The 23,845-nt window shown below is 42.9% G+C and overlaps 2 protein-coding genes across 3 annotated transcripts in view; both read left to right on the top strand.

The window, feature by feature from the left end:
- The first annotated feature begins 864 nt into the window (after positions 1-864).
- On the top strand, positions 865-14,101 carry LOC306914808 (glycylpeptide N-tetradecanoyltransferase 1-like). Its single transcript, XM_079492010.1, has 12 exons — positions 865-938; positions 1,264-1,366; positions 2,137-2,281; positions 3,013-3,131; positions 5,375-5,466; positions 7,853-7,969; positions 8,642-8,812; positions 9,788-9,896; positions 11,033-11,203; positions 12,575-12,742; positions 13,451-13,588; positions 13,881-14,101. Exons 1-12 carry the CDS (start codon positions 919-921, stop codon positions 13,902-13,904), a joined length of 1,377 nt encoding a protein of 458 aa, XP_079348136.1. The 5' UTR covers positions 865-918; the 3' UTR covers positions 13,905-14,101.
- A 4,328-nt stretch (positions 14,102-18,429) lies between these two features.
- The window catches only part of svild (supervillin d), a 70,698-nt gene continuing 65,282 nt past the window's right edge, over positions 18,430-23,845 (top strand). Inside the window, exon 1 of one of the 2 annotated variants that reach the window (XM_079492994.1) lies at positions 18,430-18,465. The gene's annotated coding sequence lies outside the window, so the exon portion shown is untranslated. Of the gene's footprint in view, positions 18,466-18,511; positions 18,919-23,845 lie in introns of those variants that run through there. The other variant, XM_079492993.1, reaches the window with a different exon arrangement.

Below are 23,845 nucleotides of genomic sequence, written 5' to 3'. Positions count from 1 at the left end.
GATTTGATTGGCTGAGGGCCAAAAAGTGAGGATAAAAATTGAGGATAGAAAAGTGAGGACGCCAAAAGTGATTGGCCGGATGATGATAAGAGTGCCCCTCACTTCACACAAGTGTGATTTGTGAGGGGAGCTAGCCCCTCCCATGTCCAGCTTTGAGGGTTTGTGTAAACACAAACATTGAAGACAAAAGTATGTAAACACAAACATTGAAGACAAAAGTGAGGACGCAAATTGTGATTGGCCAGAATAAGATGATGTATGATTATAAGAGTGCCCCTCACTTCACATGGGTGGGATTTTTTAAATATCTATGGCCTGAACTATCATGATGCTCAATGCATGCACTCAAAGTGACTACTGGCCATTGGCCAATCACAGTGTGTCTTTTCCGGGACTTGTCGGAATATCACTTCCTACTACAATTTACAATTTACAATTTAGGCATTTAGCAGACACTCTTAATCCAGAGCGACTACTAGGGTTGTCCCACTTTTGAAATGGGACATTTTGCATAATGAGTACTTTTCCTTCATGGCACTTTAAGTATATCGTGAATTTTTAATACAGGACTTTGACTTGTAATAGAGTATTTCTACATTGCAGTACTTTTAATTAAATCCAAGATCTGAGTACTTTTTTTCCAACACTGAGTCAAATATAGTCACACACCAAGCCTCACTGAATCTGCATGTCCTACGAACTGAGGCAGTTCTACCATGTCACTTTATCATTGGTTATAGTCGTAATTCACTGTGAGCATTGTCCTGAGTTATCTGCAGGGTCTGGTGGGTGAGAGTTGGGCGTGGGTATCTGAGGCCGCCCCTCTCCTCCCTTACTGCAGCCAGAGATAAGAGAGAACAAGGAGCTGCATGGTCACAAAACATTCTCTTTTCAGCTTTAGGGACACGCACCGCCACAATGACCGACTCAAACTTGCCGTAAGTAACCACATTTTCAACATGTTTTCAAGAACAATTACTACAGATGAGTGGTTCTCAAAGTGGGGTCCAGGGACTCTCAGGGTTTCAAATCAAATGGATCCCTATAGGTCTGTAACTCTGAGGATGAATGGAACCAAATGAACCCGTAATGTTTTATGGTCCATTATGGGGGTCCATTCTTAGAGTTATGGGGATCCTTATAATTAAAAAGTTTGAGAGCCACTGTTATAGATACATAAAGAATGTTAGAAACACTAAGCGTGCATTTCATTGCAATATTGATTAGTTAACAACATGAGTTGTTGGTATGAACTATCTTTAGTGATAAGAGTCTGACGGACGACAGCACCATGAAGAAGAACAAAAAGAAACCAAAGAAAGAATCTGCCTGGAGAAAAGATGGACCACAAGACCCATTTGAGATGGTGTGTGTGTGTGTGTGTGTGTGTGTGTGTGTGTGTGTGTGTGTGTGTGTGTGTGTGTGTGTGTGTGTGTGTGTGTGTGTGTGTGTGTGTGTGTGTGTGTGTGTGTGTGTGCGTGCGTGCGTGCGTGCGTGCGTGCGTGCGTGCGTGCGTGCGTGCGTGCGTGCGTGCGTGCGTGCGTGCGTGCGAATAAAGGGCAGAATGTGGCACTTAATCTGACCAGGACTATTTCCCCTGGGGGCCACCTGTAAGTAAGTAAGTAAGTAAGTAGCCTTGAGAATCAATGGAGCCATTTGACCCATATGTCAGGAGCCTACAGTATCTCCTATTTCTGTAGTGTGAGGCAGCTTGATGTACCAGTACGCCCCCCTGCCAAGATGTACAAGTACATCACCTGGACATGACACTAGTGTGTGTCGCTGGGTCTGACTGACCCGCAAGCCAACACTTCATGCTGAGTAGGGAGGTATTGAGTACGACTTTTACAGTCTTTGTTATGACTCAGGTCAGGATTGAACCCTGACCGCCCCAGTCTCAGAATGGATACTCTAAGCACAAGGCCACTGAGCTGGTGGTAACTGCAAATGTTAAAGTTAAACGTTACCAACAGATGCGTACTGTCTCCTCTAGCTACAGAATTTGCTTTTGATGCTTCCATTTCTCTTGCTGTGGATACTATTATGTACGTCCTGTTGGGTATACACAAACACAACCCCATCAACCCTGTCTTGTTCTGCTTTATAATTGCCTCATGTGTTCTTATTCTGCACTAGCTGGATAGTCTGCCTGAGGAGAAACAGCAGGAGTTCCAGAAAGCCCTCCACCTCTTTTCAGTGGGTCACCTTCTGCCCAGGACGATTCAGGATGCTAAAATGCGCTCCTACCAGTTCTGGAGCACGCAACCTGTCCCTAAACTGGGTATGGATAATAAAAGGCTGCAATATCAGCCACTGGCAAATGGAGTATTCGTCTTTACATTAAAGTTAATGTTGTGTTTCCTGACTTGATGATAACACATTGCTACAATCTCTGAATGCAGGAGTTTGTGGTCACTTAATCTCATTGGCTAACCGCCATGCCTAACCATAGCCACTTAAACCCTACAGTATACACTTTGTTAACCAGGTTCTCAGAGTCCCAGGGCTCTATTCGTTTTCTCTCTCCACCAAATCGTTGAAAATAGCCAAATGTTCACCCCAGAATTGGGACATACAGGGTTCATGTTGTTAAACACACCAAACCCTTTACTGCATGTCACCCCCCCATCTCTCTCCCCATTTCCTGTCAGTCTACTGTCTGTCCCTCCATAAAAAAATATTAAATAAAGGCGAAAGCCACAAAAAATACATACAAAAACCACACACACACCAAACCCATACCTGTACATTTAACCACCTGTAACATCGGCTTGACTGCAGCTGTTCATGCAATGCATAGTGGGTACAATAAAGAAAATGGATTTTGAATCAAAATGTCGGGATGGACTAAATATATAGAAAAGAATGAATCATCAGCGTCAGCCACCTAGCCGCCAAAGTACATTTGAAAGCGTGTGTATTTCAGATGTAAGAGAAAATATGTCAGCATAGATGCTTTAATGCTTGAATCTCTTTGATCAAACAAGGCTCTCTCTCTCTCTGTGTCCTCAGGTGACACTATAACGTCCCATGGCCCGATAGAGGAGGTGAAGACCAGTATCCGCAAGGAGGCCTACTCTCTACCTGAAGGCTTCTCCTGGGACACGTTGGATCTGACCAGCCCTGCTGTGGTGGGTTACACAATGTAGTTCACTGTCAATTAAGCATAACTACAATAAGGAGAGGTCTGAGCTCACATGAAGGCAACCGAAAAACCGAGTGTAGGTGTTGCTAATACATTTCCAACCAGAATTTTTATCATAGATAATGCATTGTTCGGCGTAATGATGAGTATCGTTTACTGTACATTAACGAGATACAACATAGGCTGGTAGTGGTTCTAAAAGTGGGATCCCAGGACCCCCAGGAGTCCTTGAGAGGTTTCCAAGCAAAAATAAAGAATGTATTTTATACTCTAGTCTATAAGCTCATATCAGCTATTGTTGAAATATTTATAAAAATGAAAATCACACCGTGTGAAGTGAGGGGCGCTCTTATCATCGTACATCATGACGTAAATTCTCCATTCATTGTCAATGGGAATTTAATGTTTGTGTATACTAGCTCAAAAGATGTGGTATAATTATTGTCGAAAAACACTAATCTTCTTTTATGGGATGCCTGGCACAAATCATTTCAGATGGGGGTCATGGGCCAAATATGTTTTCCAAAAGAACTAATTGCACAATAGTGGTCTTTTCACTTCATCCTGGCTCTGGGCCTGGGCTGATAAATTTCAGGCAATTGAAACCTTGTTGCAATATCACAGCCACTTTTGGTTGTTGTTGTTGTAATTGAAGTAGAGGGCTGCTTTGTGTGTGTGTGTGTGTGTGTGTGTGTGTGTGTGTGTGTGTGTGTGTGTGTGTGTGTGTGTGTGTGTGTGTGTGTGTGTGTGTGTGTGTGTGTGTGTGTGTGTGTGTGTGTGTGTGTGTGTGTGTGTGTGTGTGTGTGTGCACGCGCGTGCGTGCGCTTATAACGTTTATCTCTGTCTCACGCACACACACATACACACAGGGAGCATAACGTTGGACTGTTACTTATCTCCACCCTAATGTGAATTATTTTAGAGACACATCTCAGGGTCGTGTCCATGGGTGAAGTCAGCTGTCAGACACTAAACAAAAAGCAACCTTGACTATCCAGAATGGCTATATATTTGAAAAGCTACTGTAGCTCTTTGTATTTTTGTGCTGGGATCAAGTAGTCCTTAATTCAAATCAGATAACATGAACTATAGGCAACTCTTCTCATACAGAACAGATACAATCCTCTATTGACTGGCTTCATCGGGCCATGATGAATTGTCACTATCATTATGTGACATTTGTATTTTCTGATTTGTTCCTATCATCCCATCCAAACCTTCTACTACCTTTTTCCTTAAAGATGGAGTGCTGTGATTCCGCCCCTAAAACATGATCATCAGGTATTATGATTATAGTAGGAGGAAGATTAAAATTATGTTTTTATGTGGCCACGCCCACCAGTTCATTAAGTAAACCTGGTTTTCACCTTAGCACCACCCACATGAACTTAAGCCTTGCACCACAGCTGTTGTTGTATGATAATGTGGGAGGGGTTAGGGGAGAAACCAAAAATACACAGGGAAGACATATTTGAATATTATAACCACACCTGGAGGTCTATTAGAGTAATGTTAACTCCATAGACACATGCAAAACAGAAAATCACGGCACTCCATCTTTAACCACTTAAACCCTCTATTTATTATTATTATTTATTTAATTCTTAGAGAACAATCTACACCAAATCTACTCGCCAAAATAGCCATCTACAAGCTCCCAGCACATTGGTTGATTGGCTAATGTTTCCCCAAGAATATGGTGGATGCTGGAGTTCAAGTGGTTAGTTCATTTGGAATACAACAAAATAAATGGCACAGTTTGTTGTTTTCATGGCCATGTTGGTATTTTAATAGAACAATTTTCTACAAAAGGACCCCCAATTAGCATCTGCCTGCAGCCCCCCTGTGAAATTATAGCCGATCTACAATCTCACAGTCACAATGCATCGCAGCGTGATGCGTTGTGAGCTTGTAGATCTCCTATATTTGCATATGTATTTCTTTTATTGAAAAACCTCTGACAATAAATTAAAGACATGCCACTTTAAACTCTAGGTTTAAAGTGGCACAGCACACTTTTCCTCTCTTTTCCACCCCCCTCCCCCCGCGACACTCCTCAGCTCCCACATTGAAAACCCCTGTTTTAGAACACCTGATGCAAGCGTCTATAGCCAGGATTAAAGGAGACCAGGAGCCATCTCAATGCTTCTCCTCCTCTGTCATTCAGTGCACAACGTGTCAGTAGCAAAGACAAGCAGCCATCTCAATGCTTCTCCACTTGTCTTTCAGCTGAAAGAGCTATGCTCTCTACTGAATGAAAACTACATGGAAGAGGATGACAACACTATCAGATGTGATTTCTCTCCTGAGTATTTGCAGTGGTAAGATTCAAGCATTGACATTTTCTCTCTTTTTTTTTTATTTTTACAATTGACAATTTAGGCATTTAGAAGATAATATTGTATCCCATACTATCTATTATACATTTGAAAAGGTGTGCCCAAACCAGGAAAAGGGACCCAAAGTCACCAGCTACTACGTCACTGACACGCTGCAACACGCTGCAACACACACTGCAACAACACACTAACACGTCACAGACTTACCCTCCGCGTCGATCCACGGCTATCTCCTCATGTCGCGCCGCACGCCCACACTCAACACCAGCCGCGTAAAAATTGTCATTGCACTGCCACTAAAGCCGGCTCCCGTCCACACTCACAAACAATATCAATATCAATAATAAACACAAACACGCCACAAGCACCGACACCCCCGCCTAATTTGTTGCCACGTCTATGAAAACAAGCACAGAAAAAATGCCATTCAACACGCTACTTACACACACTACCACTCGCTTACAATACGCGGACCTGGCAACACTACATTCCCTCTCCCATTTGCTCAAAGCCCACCACGTGACCCACGCGTTTTTCTGTTACGTATCTTACATCCGGATGCACCACCGGACATTACACACTACACACACACATTAGGATAACAACAAGACGAACGCTTGCCAGCCACACACACACAGCCACACACACACACACACAAACACACACACGCTTGCCAGCCACACACACACACACACACACACACACACACGCTTGCCAGCCCCACACACACACAACACACACACACACAGTCACACACACACTGCACAGCCTGCCGGAAAACACAAGTAGAAGAAGAAGAACAACAACAACACACCGATTCTAACTTGGATGGAGAGCGCCGCGATTACATAGTTAAAATAATGCAAACACGACAATTGCGCGAACGACTGCGTCGACACCTGGCGTGGAACAAACGGGACGAAGCGAGGCGCATATATGGATAAGAACAACAACACTACACGCGCGCGCACGCGCTGCAACACAAAACGGCTGCATACAACGCGTGTCACTGTGGACTTCTGTATCTGTGGACTTCTGTATCGCAACGTGGGGCTCTGGGATGAGCCCGCGAAATTCTAGTGTAATACATTGACATTGATAGCTTGAATCAGCAGCCATACATTTATACGTTGAGCCTATGCCAGACTGACCAAAAGGTGGAGGCTGGTGTGGTGGAGGCCAGCAGAGAGCCATATTTAAGCGGACCGCCTTGTTGAGGGAATGAGGTGTGATTGGAGTATGGAAGTGTGACGTAATGATCAGCTGAGATGTGAATGACTGCATCCACACAGTAGATTGCCAAATGCCGCGAGCGGCAGGCGTCTCTTCCTGGTTTTTAAACAGCTGGTGGATGGAAATGAAGCTCCACCCACGCTGCAACTTGCAGCGTCGGCCAGAAAACTGGAAACGCAAAAAGTGGAAGCCGTGCGCGAGCTTCATTTTCCATCCACCAGCTGTCTAAAACCCAGGAAGAGACGCCTGCCGCTCGCTGCATTTGGCATCTTCGTGAATCTACTGTCTGGATGCACCCAATAAGGAATAGGAAGCTACTGTACGCTGATTGATACAATCAGCTGGCTGACAGCTGATTACAGCTGAGGTGTGCAGACTCCCATGTCCCTGTATAATGCTGTGCTTCGTTTTTTTTTATACATGCAAAAAATATATATCAAAATCTAAATAACATCATACAAATACGGTAACTAACATTTATCTGCATAGCATAGCATCTATTTAAAGGGGATACAGGGACTGAGTAGTGCTAGGGGTGAGGTGGAGTCTGAAGAGGTGAGTTTCACCTTCAGACGGCAGTGGTGGAAGTGGAGTGAGACTGCAGTTCTGACTGCAAGGAGGAGTTTACTTCACAGCATGGGAGCCATGAGAAGAGTAGGACGTGTGGAAGGTTGGCCAGCAGGGTGTTTTACTTTAGTGCTTCCCAAACTGGGGGTCAGGACACCCAGGGTCGATGCTTCAAATTAAATGTTGATATATGCAACAGCAAAATATTGATTTGTTTGACTTTACTAACTACTTAGAGGAGTTTAATTAATTTTCCATTCCACATCACTACACTTGGTCCATCGGTAAATGTGTGTAATCTCTGTGTTTATGTCAAAGTGCAGCTTTGTGTTGAAGGCTGCATGCTGCTTCAGCACCACCACACCACTTCACATTTATATACCGGTAATGTATTTTCACATGCACATCTTCCTGCGTGGGAGCAACCTCCATAAGTCTTCCAAGGGTCCTATAGCAGTACACCGTTATGTCCTTTTGGTTACATCTGAACACTCAGCGTTAAAGTAAGAAATAGGATTTTACTGCTAATGAGATACAGTGAGTACAACCACCAGCTCTTCCTCTGCAGGGCTCTGCAGTCTCCTGGCTGGCTGACCCAGTGGCACTGTGGGGTGAGAGTCAACACCAACAAGAAGCTAGTGGGCTTCATCGCTGCCGTTCCTGCTAATATCCACATATATGAGACGTGAGTACTGTAGTTAATGTAGTATACTATACATCCTGCCTGGGCCCTATCTTGCACACCCCTTGCCGTACCCCATTATGCCTTTTTTACTATTTTGAAAAAGATTTTTAAATAGTTAGATAGGGTGCAGAAGATATGGCCCCTAGTCACTCATTTCACTTCATTCTGCTCGCATGTGGTACTGAGACCAGGACCAGTGGTGGAAAAATAACAGCCCGTTTGCTCAATTACAGTACTGTACTTCAGTCCGATTTTGCGGTACTTTTTTACTTCTACTCCACTATATCTCATGGGCAAAAATTGCACTTAATTACAATTATTTGACTTTGAGCTTTTGTTACTAGTTACTTTGCATTGCAACAAATATGGAAAAAAATCACAATATTATTGGTTAGGATATCCAGCAGCCCCTCCTTTACCAACTGGAATATTAAAGTGGTGAACATTAATGCTTTACTAATTCTGAATACAATTGTACTTGTAACAGACTAGGCCTATATTTCTACATTGTGTTATTGCTACTTTTAAGTACAGTCTGAGTACTTGTTCCACCACTGTCCATGCAGTACCCACAACAACAGGGTGACAACAAAACGTCACGTTTTCTGCTTGTAAATGTGCGCCTCAAAAGCAAACCCCAGAGGCAGGTGTCCTGACAGAATGTGTTCCCAGGGAGAAGAGGGTGGCACGGGTAAACTTCCTGTGCGTCCACAAGAAGCTGCGCATGAAGCGCATGAGTCCGGTTCTGATCCGAGAGCTCACCAGACGGGTCAACCTGCAGGGAGTCTACCAGGCTGTCTACACAGCTGACGGAGTGCTGCCCTCACCGACGGCCACTGGCAGGTACTGGCAGGCTACTGCACACAGGAACATCCTCCATCCTCATGTGTTGGCCCGTGTACCCATTATTTCCATGGGTCACAAATACATATCCACACTTTGTTTTGGTTGCAATTCGTATTATTTTATTTTTTGAAAGAAATCACACATTTTCAAGACAACTACAATTATTTAAGAAATCTTGAATTTCGCACACGAGATCACAGCTCTTGTCAGCTTGAATGTTGGCTATTTTAATGGTTATAGGTTTTTTTTTTAGGTCTCAGACGAAAATGCTTGGGAACCAATGATTTAATGATGCAATTTGTAACTTAGTAATCCCTACCCAGGATTCGAACACGGGTCCGAGAATAGAAGAGACCTACTACAAACACCACAGTATTCTAGTAACATACTCTACCATACAGATTGGTTAAAATAACATTATAGGTTATTCACTAGTTTTAACTCTTACACTTTGAAATAGATAAATTAACCGTAATTAATTATACTGTGTAAGAGCTGGTATAAATCAGGAGGTTTGGGCTGTTTAGCATTCATTCAGCTCATTCAAATCAAAGTGCAAACTGATACTGGAATACCCAGAACTTTACACCATGATTGAAAGAATACTAATGCATACCGGTATTCTAATTATTCTGCTCATGGGTTTCTATCTATTCTGCGGCTCTGCACTAAATGAAATGTGAAAATAGCAAGGGTCCTTATCCTCCTAATGTTCATTTGGTTGGAGGTCATTGACATACAAAAACTCATTTAGGATCCTCAGCGAAGCTTTATGAATAAATTGTAACCATTTCTAAACCTTATATGCACCAACAGATGTCTATAGTGTACTAATTAGGCTACATAGCCTAAAGAGCCTGTGTGTGTGTGTGTGTGTGTGTGTGTGTGTGTGTGTGTGTGTGTGTGTGTGTGTGTGTGGTGCACTAATTAGGCTACATAGCCTAAAGAACAAGTATTGTGTGTGTGTTTTAGATACTGCTATCGTTCTCTGAACCTGCGTAAACTGATGGACATGAACTACCCAGGTCAAAGACAGAACATGGCCCTGCAGAGAGCTCTCAAACTCAACCGCTTGCCTGAGGTTTGCATACAGTGCCACCTTGTGGCCATATCAGGCCTATGTGACAAAGAGGAATAAAGTAAAGTAAAACCGCACATACATGTCTCTTCATGGGCGGAATTAAAGCTGCTATAAGCAATAATATGTCACATTTTTAATTACCTTTTTGTTTTTTGTTTTTTTGGTATGCAGACAGCCAGCAATGGGTAGAACGCTCCCAAAACAAATGTAGTCTCTGTGACACATCTAGGGGCCACAATCTGCATTCAAAGACGTTCCTAGAAGCTTTGTCATTGGTCGATTTGCCTTTCTGCTTCCTGATTGGTTAGTCATTGCGACCAGGTTTTTTTCGACCAATGACAAAGCATCTAGGAACATCTTTGAATGCAGATTGTGGCCCCTAGATGTGTCACAGAGACTAAATTATTTTTGGGAGCGTTCTACCCATTGCTGGCTGTCTGAATACCAAAACAAATAAAATTAAAAAAGTCATTAAAGTTTTGACATATTTTTGCTTATAGCAGCTTTAAATACCGTAGACACCTTTAAATTACATTTTTCATTTTTTGACCCAGTGTCAATTATCTAATGTAATCCTGGGCGCTACACTTCCTCTGCCAACTTGGGGGGGGGGGGGGGGGGGGGGGCAGCGGACTGACCTCATGCTTCCTTCTATGCATGAGGAGTCAAGCTGCTTCTTTTCACCTGACAGAGTTTCCCCGGCCAGACGTAGTGGAAGGAACACGTTATTTCGACCAGTTCCTTTCCCCTCCATCAGGCGCCCCGGCTGGCCAGGGGGAGGTAGTTTAAAGAGACCAGGATTACTCAGGCTAGGGGACACGGGGAGAACATGCAAACTCCACATAGAAAGGCCCTTTCGCCAACCCCGCCTCTGGGATTGACGTGCCCCTATATATATACATATAATACCGTAGACACCTGAAAAAAATCGCAGTAGTGAATAGTGATATCGACCAGTTAATGTTGTCAAATGTTGTCAATGACTTTTTCTACAGCTAGGCAAGCCCGTACCTTACCATATTTACCGTTTCCTATATGCTGCCTCAGTCGAAAGCCTAACTTGTTTTTCTGGGTTTTCTTCAAATACCTCAAAGTAAACATATCTGTGCCATGTTTGCGCTCCTCCTCTCACCCAGGTGACCAAGACACCAGGCCTGCGCTGTATGACGAGGCAGGATGCTTCGGGGGTACATTCTCTCCTACAGGGACACCTCCAGAAGTTCCACCTGAGCCGCATCTTGTCTCTGGAGGAAGTAGAACACTGGCTTTTACCAAGGAAGAACGTGATTGACACCTATGTTGTGGAGGTTTGTCAGGGTCAAAAATGTGTTTTCACTGGCTTAGAAAACAAGTAAAAACAAGAAAAAGCCCCATTAGCAGCCTCTATGGGGCTATGGAGGTCCTTACTCCCAACTGGACCAATGTGCTTTGAACTGAAGAACTATCCCTTTGGCCTAATTTGGTACTAGAGGAAAGGCCCATGGGGTCACCGGTCACCTAAAATCATAGGGTTCATTCAGCATGGGGTGCATGAAGTTAAACAGCCAATAAAGTCTTTGACAAGGCAATTAAGCTGGAACAAGAATTTGGAGATTATTTCACAGTTCACAGAGAAGATTGTCTCAATGCCTGGCTATATTTAGGCCAGGTGCTGGATGTCAGGCATCAAGGCAAACATCAAAGAAGAGGAAGAACATCCGCACACCAGTTTGTGGAGCTCCGAGACTTACTTTATTTTATGACGTTGTCGTTGTCATAAAATAAAGTAAGTCTCGGAGCTCTACAAACTGGTGTGCGGATGTTCTTCCTCTTCTTTTCTGAGAGTATTTCACAGCCATTGTACTCATTGTACAGGGTGACTCATTAGAGGAGATCTACAACAAAATCAAGCTAACCATCGAGCAGTCTGGATCCCCTCCCCAGAGAAGCTCTGAGCTCAATCCAACCAGAGGTTCTAAGACAGTGGTTCCCAAACTTGTTCATGTCAAGGACCCCCAAATTGACACTAATTAAGAGCAAGGACCCCCATAAGAGCAGATTTTCACGGCTCTAGCAAGGATTCTCAACCCGTTTCATTTCAAGGACAGTTTCTCTTCATGTGACCACCGCGCTCTGACTTTAGGTGCGTTACCCGTTCAAATCATATCTAATAAATAACGGTAATGGGTCGCACACACCAAGACTGCATTTCAATAATTTATTCTTGCATTTTGAACAGGAGACAAACGTTTCGGATATCCAGCCTTCACACTGATGAAGGCTGGATAGCCGAAACGTTTGTCTCCTGTTCAAAATGCAAGAATAAATTATTGAAATGCAGTCTTGGTGTGTGCGACCCAAGGACCCCCAGTTTGACATGCATATTAGTCTACAGATCCCCATTTAATGGCATTTCTATCTCTGAGACACCAATTTATATTGAAAAATCAATGTAGTTCGTTTGGTTCCGTTTGTACACTCTCAGAGTTCCAGGCCCATTAAGGGTCCATTTGGTTCAAAACTATCATTGAGCTGGGGACCCCCTGGAACTCCCTCAAGGACCCCTGGGGGTCCCCAGACCCCACTTTGGGAACCACTGTTCTAAGATATGGGACCAAAATGCTGAACAGATTGACATACTGCAGCCTCTCTCTCTCTCTCACTCTCTCTCTCTCTCTCTCTCTCTCTCTTTCTCTCAGGGCAGTGATGGCGTCCTGACAGACGTGGTGAGTTTCTGCACTGAGTCCAGCAGGGTGCTGAACCACTCGGTGCACAGCAGCCTGCAGACTGCCCATCTCCTCTACTGTGTGTCTACTGCTACACAGCTGCTCAGTCTCATGGAGGACACGCTGGTTCTGGCCAAAACTGTAAGTGTGTGTGTGTGTGTGTGTGTGTGTGTGTGTGAGCGCGCCGTTAACCCGGTCGATGCCAAACTTTGCACACACACTCACACGCGCCACCAGGAGGCCGACTTATGTAAAACATTTTTTGAAATTACTCCTCCAGATTCTGTCCAAAAATCCCGCAAATCGTTACACAGTATCTCTATAGTCATGTGTTCAAGACGGATCTGTCTGATATTTCATATTCCATCCTAATTGGCATTCATTGGCTTTCAAAGTTTGCAGGATTGGCCCGTTTTGAACAAAAGGCCTCAAATCATGAACAAGTGCAAGTTATGTGAAATACAGACTTTCCTACTAGGCTGAGGAATATATCCCACCTTTTTCACATTGGCCTATTATTGCAAAACACATTTTTGGAACAAAATGCCTCAAATCATCCAATTGCCATCCAAGGCGTAAGAAGAAATGTCACCGTTTTAGTAACCCTTTTAGCTCTTTAGTAAACAGAAAATACATTTCAGGTTGGAATACCAATTTTATCCGATCAGGATACACAAGTGAAATTTGAAGCAATGAAATAAAATAATAAATATATGAACTCAATTGGAACTCGAACATGTGGTGTTCTCTCTCCTGATTGGTTGCAATGTGTAACCCACCACATTCCTGCAGAGACCAGATGAGACAACAAATAAACTCTAATAAACATGTGATATCTCTCTTTGACAGAAAGGGGTTGATGTCTTTGTTGCATTGAATGTGATGGAGAACAGTGGCTTTCTAGAGAGGCTCAAGTTCAACATCGGTGACAGGAATTGCCACTATTATCTGTACAACTGGGCCTGTCCTAACATAAACCCAGATAAGGTACAAAATATGAATACTGTAATATGGCAGCGACAAAGAGTCAGAATGCTAAGTATAGTGTGACACTATTGAGTGTTGTTTTCACAGTTAGCCTATTTTATTTTATTTTATTTTTTTAAATTATTATGAATATTGAAATTGTGCTACAAGTAAATTCTAGTGCACTATTCAAGTTGAGGGAATCATGTATTTATTTATTTCAACTGTGATTTCTTTCTTTCAACTGTGATTATTAGATTATTAGACACCAGTAGTTAATTGAAATGAGTTACACAATCTATTTGTTTTCCAGGTTGGATTGCTGTTACCCGGGTAAATTCACACCTGAGAGAGGAACCAAATGAGTACTGGTGCAGCGCAAAACATCAAAATGCAACACTTTTGTTTATGTCTTTGTTTAAACTCTTTCTAAGTTTTTACTTATACTACAATTTTCTTAGACGCCGATGATTATAATCCACTGGCATTATTTCCATCCACTGAAACACATCTGCAAGTTAGCAAATTAGATTTTACCCAAAGGCCCCACAAACATGGTCATATTCCTGCAACAGTCCCATATTATTCAACACCTGTGAAACAAGTGTGTGTGTGTGTGTGTGTGTGTGTGTGTGTGTGCGTGCGTGCGTGCGTGCGTGCTTGCGTGCGTGCGTGCGTGCGTGTGTGGGTGAACAGGGATAATTGGATGGATGGATAAGTGTGTGTACTGTATCACCACATACATGCAAAAAACCTACTTTTCTAGACTTTGGTATCTTCTAACCAGAGGCAAAAAACATGTCTTAATAAGAAAGCTTCCAAGATGTGTTATAGATTGGGACAATGCCCCTTGGCAGGAGTAAACACAACTGAATCAATTATCCCAGCTCCAGGGTATATGACGTCCCAGAACCACAACAACCCCCAACACATTATGTCCCCACATTACCCTGTTAAGCAGTCAGGAGAAAGAGGAATGCTGCTGATAGGAGTCAGGACCACATGCTGTGTCATTTTAGAGTTATTAAGTTATTACTGAATGTTATTCCCTCCCTCTTATCTTTTGAAACACAGCAGCGTGCTTTATTTGCTCAACTCAATCCCCAAACATTTGCCTTTTTAAGGCTTGAGTTCTTAGTGGTGAGGTCGTCTAGAACTAATCTACGTTGCTACAATTACTATATAACAATAACAAGTCTACATGGGAAAACCATGACATACATAGTAGGCCTATAGTTTAACTTGTAAATCACAACAGCTCAAAACTTTGTTATACATGCAGTAGGAGGTGCTAAAATCCCACAACTATTTTCATGTGAACTATGCATTGAGTGGTATAGTGGCTTTAGAATAGCAGATTTTCTCTTATCTGTGACTGTGTATAAATTATTTGTGAACTTGGAATAAAATGTGTCATGTTGGATTTTTAGAAATACATACAATAAAATAAATTAATATTATTGTATGAGAGTGAGAAACAAGTTCTTCACTAAAATAAATAATATAATGAATTTAGTCCACTCAACTTAAATTAATTAAATGAATTAAAAAGGTCTCTGATAACAAAATAGAAAATCTTGAAGAAAAAGATTCCATCGCCCTAGCAAGAGCAAAATACAAAAGCAACTAGAAAAACTACTATAGAGATCATGTGTACTGATTTGCGTGAAATTTGGATAAAATCTGAAGGAGTAGTATAAAAAAAGCTTTTACATAAGTCCTGGTGGCGCTATAAAAGTTGTTTTGATGTTAGGTTTCTGGTTTAAGGACTTCAGTGTTTTGTACCATACTATTGTATATGTATAAGTACAGAACAAAGAATGTTTGCTTTCGCCATCTTTGTTGAAGAAGAGTCTGGGCAATTAAGATTTAGTCTTACTAGAAACACTAAAAGTTTCTAAATCTTATATTTAGATATAGTCTGGCTTAATCTAGTCACCTCTGAGGTAAGGTTACTGGAGGTCAATGCTTAAAGTGTGATTACCTTTGAGGTGATTAAGTACACCCATGAGTTGTGTGTCAGACAGATTAACGGTAGGCCCTACACGTGTATTCCCATGAGCGTGTTTATCATGACAAATATATTTAGTCTGACTGCTTGCATTTAATTTAGAAGACAAAACTAGTGCGTAGTGATTTATTATCAGGTGGTTTTTAGTTTGAAATTTACATTACAGTAATGGGTTAAATTTGATATATGGTGGGTCAAGCCCCCAAGTCAATGTCCATCAGGAATCACAGCCTGACTTCTGGTGGTCCCTTGGCTGGTAGGCCTACTTTTCGAGTGGTAGGACCTTTCTGGCAGCAGTAACATTTTGTGGACTAGAGTTCCACATCATGCCTGCAATTTGACCTGTAGAACCAAGCCTGAAGTCATTGCAGAGAACTCACCCCTCAAGCGCTCATCATGACCATCTGAGCAGCCATCAGCTGGGTGAAGCTAAAAGGGAATTTACCCAGGCCAGTGGGATTAGATTTTAAGAAGATCCCACTCCCCCAGCTAGCTGGAGTACTTGAATGCAGAGTACTGTTGGGCTTCTCTCCTCAGGTGCTTGCCAGCTGTTGTACAGCCAAGCCTTACTACTGTCCAGAGCTGATACCGAATACCATTCAGGGCGTTGACTAGGGGTTGACCTGTTCCAGTCCAATCCCAGACCCGGTTGGGGATAGCATCACTGTCCTATTTTCTCTACACAGCCTCTGAGACTGGGAAGTTGATGGTTTCGGGGATGCAGGAATGACTCTGGCCGTCATTTCCTGTAATAGTGTCAGCTTGGAGAGCTGATAGCTTTTGTGTTCCATTCTTCGAGGCACTGGGTGATCATCAGTGTCATTCAGGTCACAGTATCAGTGTCATTCAGGTCACAGTTCTAGTATAGCCTTTCCCCTTTCAGCTTGGCCTATCTGGTCAAGTCAGTGATCAGGTGCTGATCCAGCCGTGCTCTCTGTCCTTGTCACAAGATGGCACTGTCTCGCCAATGTCACCATCAATTGTGTCATAATATTCCACCCACTCTCTTATTCTGGTGTATGGGGACCTGCCACTGCCAGCTGTACTCTACTTGTAGAGCCAACAAAGCTCTCCTTTTCTCTCCTCATACAGTAGATTTATTATGGCATCCTCTTGGTAGGTAGCCAAAACCTCTGCTTTAAGTTAGCCATAAGGGAAGCAGCTTTTCTGTTCCTCTGGGCAGACGTCTGACAGGATCTTTAGTACCTGCATGCATGGATGCATGGATATTAGTATACTGTATGGAGCCCGTCATGCCACCGCTGAAGAGCATTGGATGCCTGTGGTCCCCCCTGGAGCTGCAGGGGAGATGGCTTATCACCAGGGATGCCTGGTGGCAGGGAGCGGTGGCTGTGGTCCCTGGAGTGTAAGTAAGGTGGATGACCCCCTGCCTGTCTGCAGGCTTGGAGCAGTGTTGTTCACTCTCTCGATGGAGGAATATAGGCTGGATCCTCTATTTTCCCAGTGTTTTGTCCAGGTGGGCGTGGTTTTGAGGTTAGGGTTAGGCATAGTGTTTGGGATGTTTTAGGGTTAGGTTTAGGCATATAGTTTGTGTGAGTTTAAGGTTAGGGTTAGTTCAGTCAAGACAACTCATGAATGGATGAAATATATATTGAATATAAAATGAGCAATAAATATTTATTATGGTTTGGCGATGAATTGGATCTGCTTTTTAGGTACTCTGATCAAGAGCATCAGTCCCAACCATAGGGACTCCGAATCCCGTACCTAAACAGCAGATCCAAAACGACAGGTGGTAGCTGGGGTGGAGGAGGGTGAGCAGCATGTCTGACAGGCTCGCCGCTCATTTGTAGGTTTACGCATAACCATGCTCGCCTGGGAGAAACACCAGAGAAAGTGTTCTAGTAGAATACTGCCGGTCTGCCACTAGTGACCCCTGGTGTGGAGGAATATGCATTTAATTGCTCTCTTTTATCCAGTCACCATGAGCCACTGCCTATGAGGGACAGGACGGGGCGTCCCCGTAGCCCTCCCTCATAGTAGCTTGATGAGATTTGACTGCACGGTCACGGTACACCATCAACCAAGCCTCACCAACACATTCTCATCTAAAACAGCTGTTCTCACAACTTTTCATGTCAAGGACCCCCAAATGAATAGTAGGCTGTATATATTTGGCCACACAGTCCCGCATTGGAAAAGATTTGGTGAGCCGGACCCCCTACAAGATTGTGTTAAAAAATGTTAAAGTCTGACAATGTTTCCCAAACAATTTTTATGGGTTGCGAGTAAATACGTAGCCATGTGTCTGTAGCAGCCAGCTACATAATCATTTGATTGCTCTGTTTTATTGTTATACATTGTTTTATTGTTAAATTGTCGTACAAAATTGCTCATTGACACAAATATAACATCATCATGCTTGCAGTTGCAATAAAGGCATGGGCCTAAATGTCTCAATATTAGCTATGTGTGAAGTAGACTACACTACGGTATAATTTACTTGAGTATTTCCAGTTTTCAATAGGCTACGTACTTATTCTTATTTCTACTCCATTACATCTCAGAGGCAAATACTGTCATTTTTACTCCACTTGATTACACAACACGTTTGTTGTGATAAGACTATTGCAACGTTTACTATTAGGCCTACTTTTCAGATTTAGATTATTATTACAAAGGTTAAACGTAGCCTACATTAACCAATTACTGACATTTTTTTATGTTTGAGAATATTTTTTATTTTTAATGTATATTTTGATGTTTTTTGACCACCGCTGTACTCTGCAGATAAGTAAGCCTGGAACCACACTATTGAGACATAAAGGCCCAAGGGCTGTAGTAGGCCTGGCTCTGTGCACATATAGGTTGAACATGAACCAATAATGCACGCTCAGCAACAAGGGGCGGAGTTTCAACTTTTGAAGTGAGTGTGCGGTGTGCGCTCACTACTTCAGCAGGCAGACAGTCAAAACGTTAGAGCAGCAGGCGGTGGTACCGTGGTACTGTTTATTTACCCTACTACTGTACCTATGTTTTCGTCTTGTCGTGAAGCTTGCAGAGTGGTGCAAGGAATATATCGGAAAGTCTCTTTTCAAAGAGAAGTTTCCATATGTTTTTGTTGAAGCCTGTCTCCTCCCGCGGTTTGGAAAACAACACAAAGCCTTTGCTGTCTTCATCGCATGCTGTGTTGCATTTTCCATTTGTTTATTTTTATTTGTATTTTCTGAAATAGCTTCACGTCGTCTTTTCGAGACAGGCTATATTTGAACTGTCAGTCTGCGAAAACGATTAGTCCAGTCTCCACAGGTTTCCAGAATAGCCTATACTGCTTTTACTGGGGAATGTTGTTTTGCTGAGCAACATCAAACGATTACGGGTAAGTTGAAGTAAAGTTAGTTACATTGTATGCATTCTATGTCATGTTGTTACTGTGTAACGACAAAACTGAAACTGTATTGCATGGTTGGGGTTGGAAGTGTGTGTCACTGTAGCGAAAACGTTTCCTGTTAAACTGGTGTTGACAGCTGTGCTGATGATGCCTGGTGATATCTTAAAGTAGCCTATAATGATATTTTGCGGCATCAGCCACAAGGACAAGGGTATGACAACATTTAATCATTGCACTCAGTCTTTATTATAAAACTGTAGTACTACACACTACTAGACTATACACACCCATGTTGTGCAGTTTCCTCCTTCCCTAATCTGTCTAGCTCTCATTGAGATAATGAATTGGCAAAAAGACAGTCATTCTTTATACGACTCTGATCTCCTCAAATTAAATCTCTAAATGCGATTTTCAAAGACATTTGATCCAATTTAGTGGAAGTCTTATTTGCTTACTACAGTTAAAGTGACGGCTCCTCCATCATGCCAGCTGGTGTGCCAGACCGTCTATTGAATGCGTGTGTCTGTCATGCACTGTGCTTGAATGGAAGGGGCCATGCAAGACTGAATGAGTCTCCACGTCATACCAGCCAGGCTTATTATTATTTAGCCCACTGTCCTTGGACTTGGCCCGCTGCCCAGAAGTGTTCATGGTTGATGGAGCCCAGTTGACCACAGTTCGCCTCCACTCTTTCTTGAAGTGAGAGACCAAAGCGCCCTGGGAGTGGGGAGTCCCTCTGCAAGCAGTGACAGAGGGGAGCAGTTCAGGGACGTTTTCTGCATGACACCTGTGAAAACAATGGGATAAGAAAGGGAGAGTGGAGGCTAAAGGCCAAATTAAACATGCTGAAATACTTTAGAGTGACAGAGTTACTGTAAACACTCATTTTGGTTTCTGGTGTGAAAAAGGCTGTGGCACACACTCACTGGTGACTATACAGTGGGCGGCGGTGGCTCAGGGGTAGAGTGCCTGGATGGTAACCGAAAGGTTGCCAGTTCGAACCCGGGCTCCCCCAGAGTTACTGTCGAAGTGTCCTTGAGCAAAACACTGAACCCCTAATTGCTCCCGATGTGCTAGTTGGTGCCTTGCATGGTACTTACGTGGGCGAGGGCATATGCTTTTAGTTTGGAGATGGATAAAGCTTTGGACTCTCTGGACTGTGCAGTGCTTGAATTTGAGGCGTGTGTATTTTGCACCGTTGTGTGAGTGCGTTGGTTGTGACTCAGGCATAGTTTGTTTGCCCAGTATGTGATCACAGCTCTGTTTTGCCCTGAGCGGTCCTTGTCATGCATAGATCTTGTCCTTGTTGCACAGCTGTCAATTGGCCGTACTGTACATGTTCACTTTCACCTTGGCTTCCCTATTTTGGGCATATTTTTTGAAACATTTTGAATGGGTCATAACATACTCAACTGTAAGTGGATAAAGAGTTCATGTCCAATATGAGTAATTGTATCCATTTTGGGGAAGGCTCAGGCTGTTACACGAGTTACATAATGACATCATTTTAATTGGCTTAAATAGAAAGGATCCAGTCTCCAGGACTTTAGGCCTAATCTTACTTATTATACGTGATAATGGACCATAATTTGCTTTCATGTTGTTAGTACTACAAATCATTCGAGCGTGTGTCAATATCTCATTATGGGATAGAGCTCTTCCTGCCATATTTCAGAAGAGGTAGACCAGGCCGGGCTGTGACTCTGACAGCGGTCATGTCACAACAGTCCTCCCCTCCCTGCCCCCCTCTACTCTGACATACCAGAGCAGGGAGTGGTCCTCTCCTCTACCCTCCTCCAGCACACACTTCCTCGGCTCTTTTACCTGCCTCCTTTACACTGGACCGTGTAAAGACCCCAAACAAAGAGAGAGCAGCTCCATTGTAGTTGGGCAGTTGAGCTTTCGTTCCGAGAGTTAGTGGTAAGTGTTGTCGCTCACCTGAACACGTAGTGTCAGCCCACGGCGGTGTTGGGTTGCCTCTCTCTCTGCGGGCGTCTCATTACTCAACACGTTGGGGAGGGGGAGGAGGAGGAGGTGGAGTGCTTGGGATCAGGGCTACAGGCTCATTGGGAATATTGTAAGTTGGAACAGGTGATGTGTGCGAAGTGTTGCAATGTTGCATTACCACTTCAGATGAAGAATGTAGGTGACCAACAACCGTGACACTTTTCTTTTATCCAGTTCCACTAATACATTCTACATCAGAGGACCAAGCAATCAATATGGAGTTCAAGGCTTTGTTCAGAGATTGTAGGTAGAGTTCTTCCAATACCAGTATCAGAAAGGTTGCACTACGGTTTTATACTCTTACTGTACATTATTATTGTACTTGTAGCACATTATGAATGGATTTATTTTTCATTCCTAGATCAGTCAGTGGTTCTCAAATGTTTTGAGTCAAGGGTCCATTTGGAACCCATAGAGTCCCTGGACCCCACTTTCAAAGCCACTGCCTCCTATGTCCAGCTTTGGGGGTTTGTGTACACACAAACATTGTCCTAACACAAACATTGAATGCCATTGACAATGAATGGCTAGCTTTGAGTGTTTGTGCAAACGCAAACATTGAATGCCATTGACAATAAATGGCCAGCTTTGAGTGTTTGTGGGAACACAAACATTGTGTAAACACAAACATTGAAAACGAAGGTGAGGACGCAAATTGTGATTGGCCGGAATGAGATGTGATGATAAGATCGCCCCTGGCTTCACACGGGTGTGATTTTTAATTTACACACTGGTGTCGTTACACAGGAATCGACCAATACGCAAGCTGTATTGGAATCTGTATCGGGAAGGGCAAAAATGGGTACATATCTAACTGCAGGCATACAGTACAGTACAAACACTAACAGTATGTCATGGTATCTTGAATAGAAATGCTTCTAGTGTCCCAAGAAAGACAGACTATTTTCTTAGGCAAAAAGGGGCTTGTTGACGAAATAAAGCTTCTTTTGAAAAAACACAGACCTCGTTGGAGCTACTCTTGCTGCAGTCTGAGCCTGCAGAGCCAGTGCTTTGCAATTTGCTTGCCTTTTGTGTTCAACCTGTTTTTTAACTGCTTCGTGAGCCAAAGGTTTGGCAGATTTGATCCTGGACTTGAACCTTTTTCACTTGGTAGATTCTTCATAAGGCCTAAAGGCCACCACACACACACACCTATGTATGTATGTATGTTTGTATGTATGTTTGAGGCCAGTTTGTTCGAACTCATAGTAAATGGACATGGTGTTTCTGTTATGCCAGCATGCTGTCATAAACATAAGGGCTGTCGCTCACTGAACTGGGGAAATACACAGTCAAATTCAGTGTTAATTGTAAAGTGTTCAAATGAGTTCAATTTAGAATTTTACTGTGTAGCCTACCTCACGCAAAGTGTGGCTTAGCCAAACGCTAATTGAGGGGATATAAACACTCCAACCTGGTAATTTAGAATTGTAATTCAGATTTATATGGGTCATTTATATGGGTAATTACAGCATTTAATGAGCCACTAACAGGAAGATACCTTGAAGCAAGGTTTGTGCTTGTGTATCCGCATAGGTAACCTGCCATCGTTTTAGATTTTTAAATTCAAATTTCAGTCATGTTTAATCACAAAGTAGTGCACTTTTAAGAACCTTTATGCTTGGGTCAGTATACATACTTAATAAATGTGTTTACTGTTTATACTGTAATAGCTTGGTGTTTGCTGAAGAATCTGTTTGCACCTGCATTTCATGGAAACACAGCATTTGTATCTCAGGGCAATAACAACATGTTTACACTTTTAGTCTTCACTGTGTGTGGTGGTCATATTAAAAAGATATAAATCTCAGTTTTACTGGGTAGAGCCTTCATGGCCTCAGAATTTCCTATTAAACAACCTAGAATAAATAAACTAGAGATGTTGCTCAGAACGCATAGATCCAGCAGGAAGTGTGGTATATATATTATGTATGACGACTAATTGGGGAAGGTTTCAGCCCAATCTGACTGAAATTGATGGTTGATTGGTCCAGCGGTTTCTGAGATTAGCCCCGGACAAATGGACACCGACAATTTAGACATTGTCAAAAACAAAAACTTTAAACCATTATTAATTCTAGTACTGTTTTCTTTTTCCACAAACGGATGCAAGAAATGTAGGCTACAGCTGATGGCTATAAGCCAGGAAAATCCACCCACTCACCTCCTCTGTCCCTCCTTTCTCCTGGTCTCACCCGACTCTCCCCTCTCTCTCCTCGGCACTCAGCAGAGGCCGGTGTCTGCCGCCCCGCCAGGCAGTTCCACACAGCGCAAATATTTACAATAGGGAGAGGGGATGTGACAACATGAGCAATTGGAACTCCCCGGAGAAGGGTGCTAGGGGTTAGCTGGAGGCTAATCTCTGTTAAAACATATTTATAAACCAGGCTAGCAATTAGAGTGGCAGATTTCCAGCATTGACACTGAAGATGTTAACTGTATTATTTAGTCATCGACTGCACGGCCGGGGCCTGTGCAGATGTCTTACACAAATATGAGTTTCACGTTGCACATTGCTCAGGGTTGAATTTCATTGCACACCTGATTTTCATTTGTGAAGCATATATCCTTCTTTTGGGGACCACATGAGACACAAAAAGCCAGACCTTCATTTCACTCGATGTTAGCACATTGCTGGGTGAAAAGCCGTGGCTGAAAAACTATGATCCACTTCAAGTGTAGAGATGTTTACCATTTGCTTGCTATTGTATAAAAAATAAGTTAAATAACACTTGTATGAAGTGAGTGGCGCTCTCATCATCATACACATTCCGTGCTCAGCCAATGAAATCATCACAAATGTCATTCCGGCCAATCACTTTTGGTGTATTTTTCTGCCCTCACTTTTTATCCTCTCATCGCTATGGGTGATCTGTGATCAGCCAATAAATCATCGTGTTTGTGTTCA

Source organism: Electrona antarctica, assembly GCF_951216825.1.
Source record: "Electrona antarctica genome assembly, chromosome: 22".
Classification (NCBI taxonomy): domain Eukaryota; kingdom Metazoa; phylum Chordata; class Actinopteri; order Myctophiformes; family Myctophidae; genus Electrona; species Electrona antarctica.
This window is presented reverse-complemented; position numbering and strand designations above follow the sequence as displayed.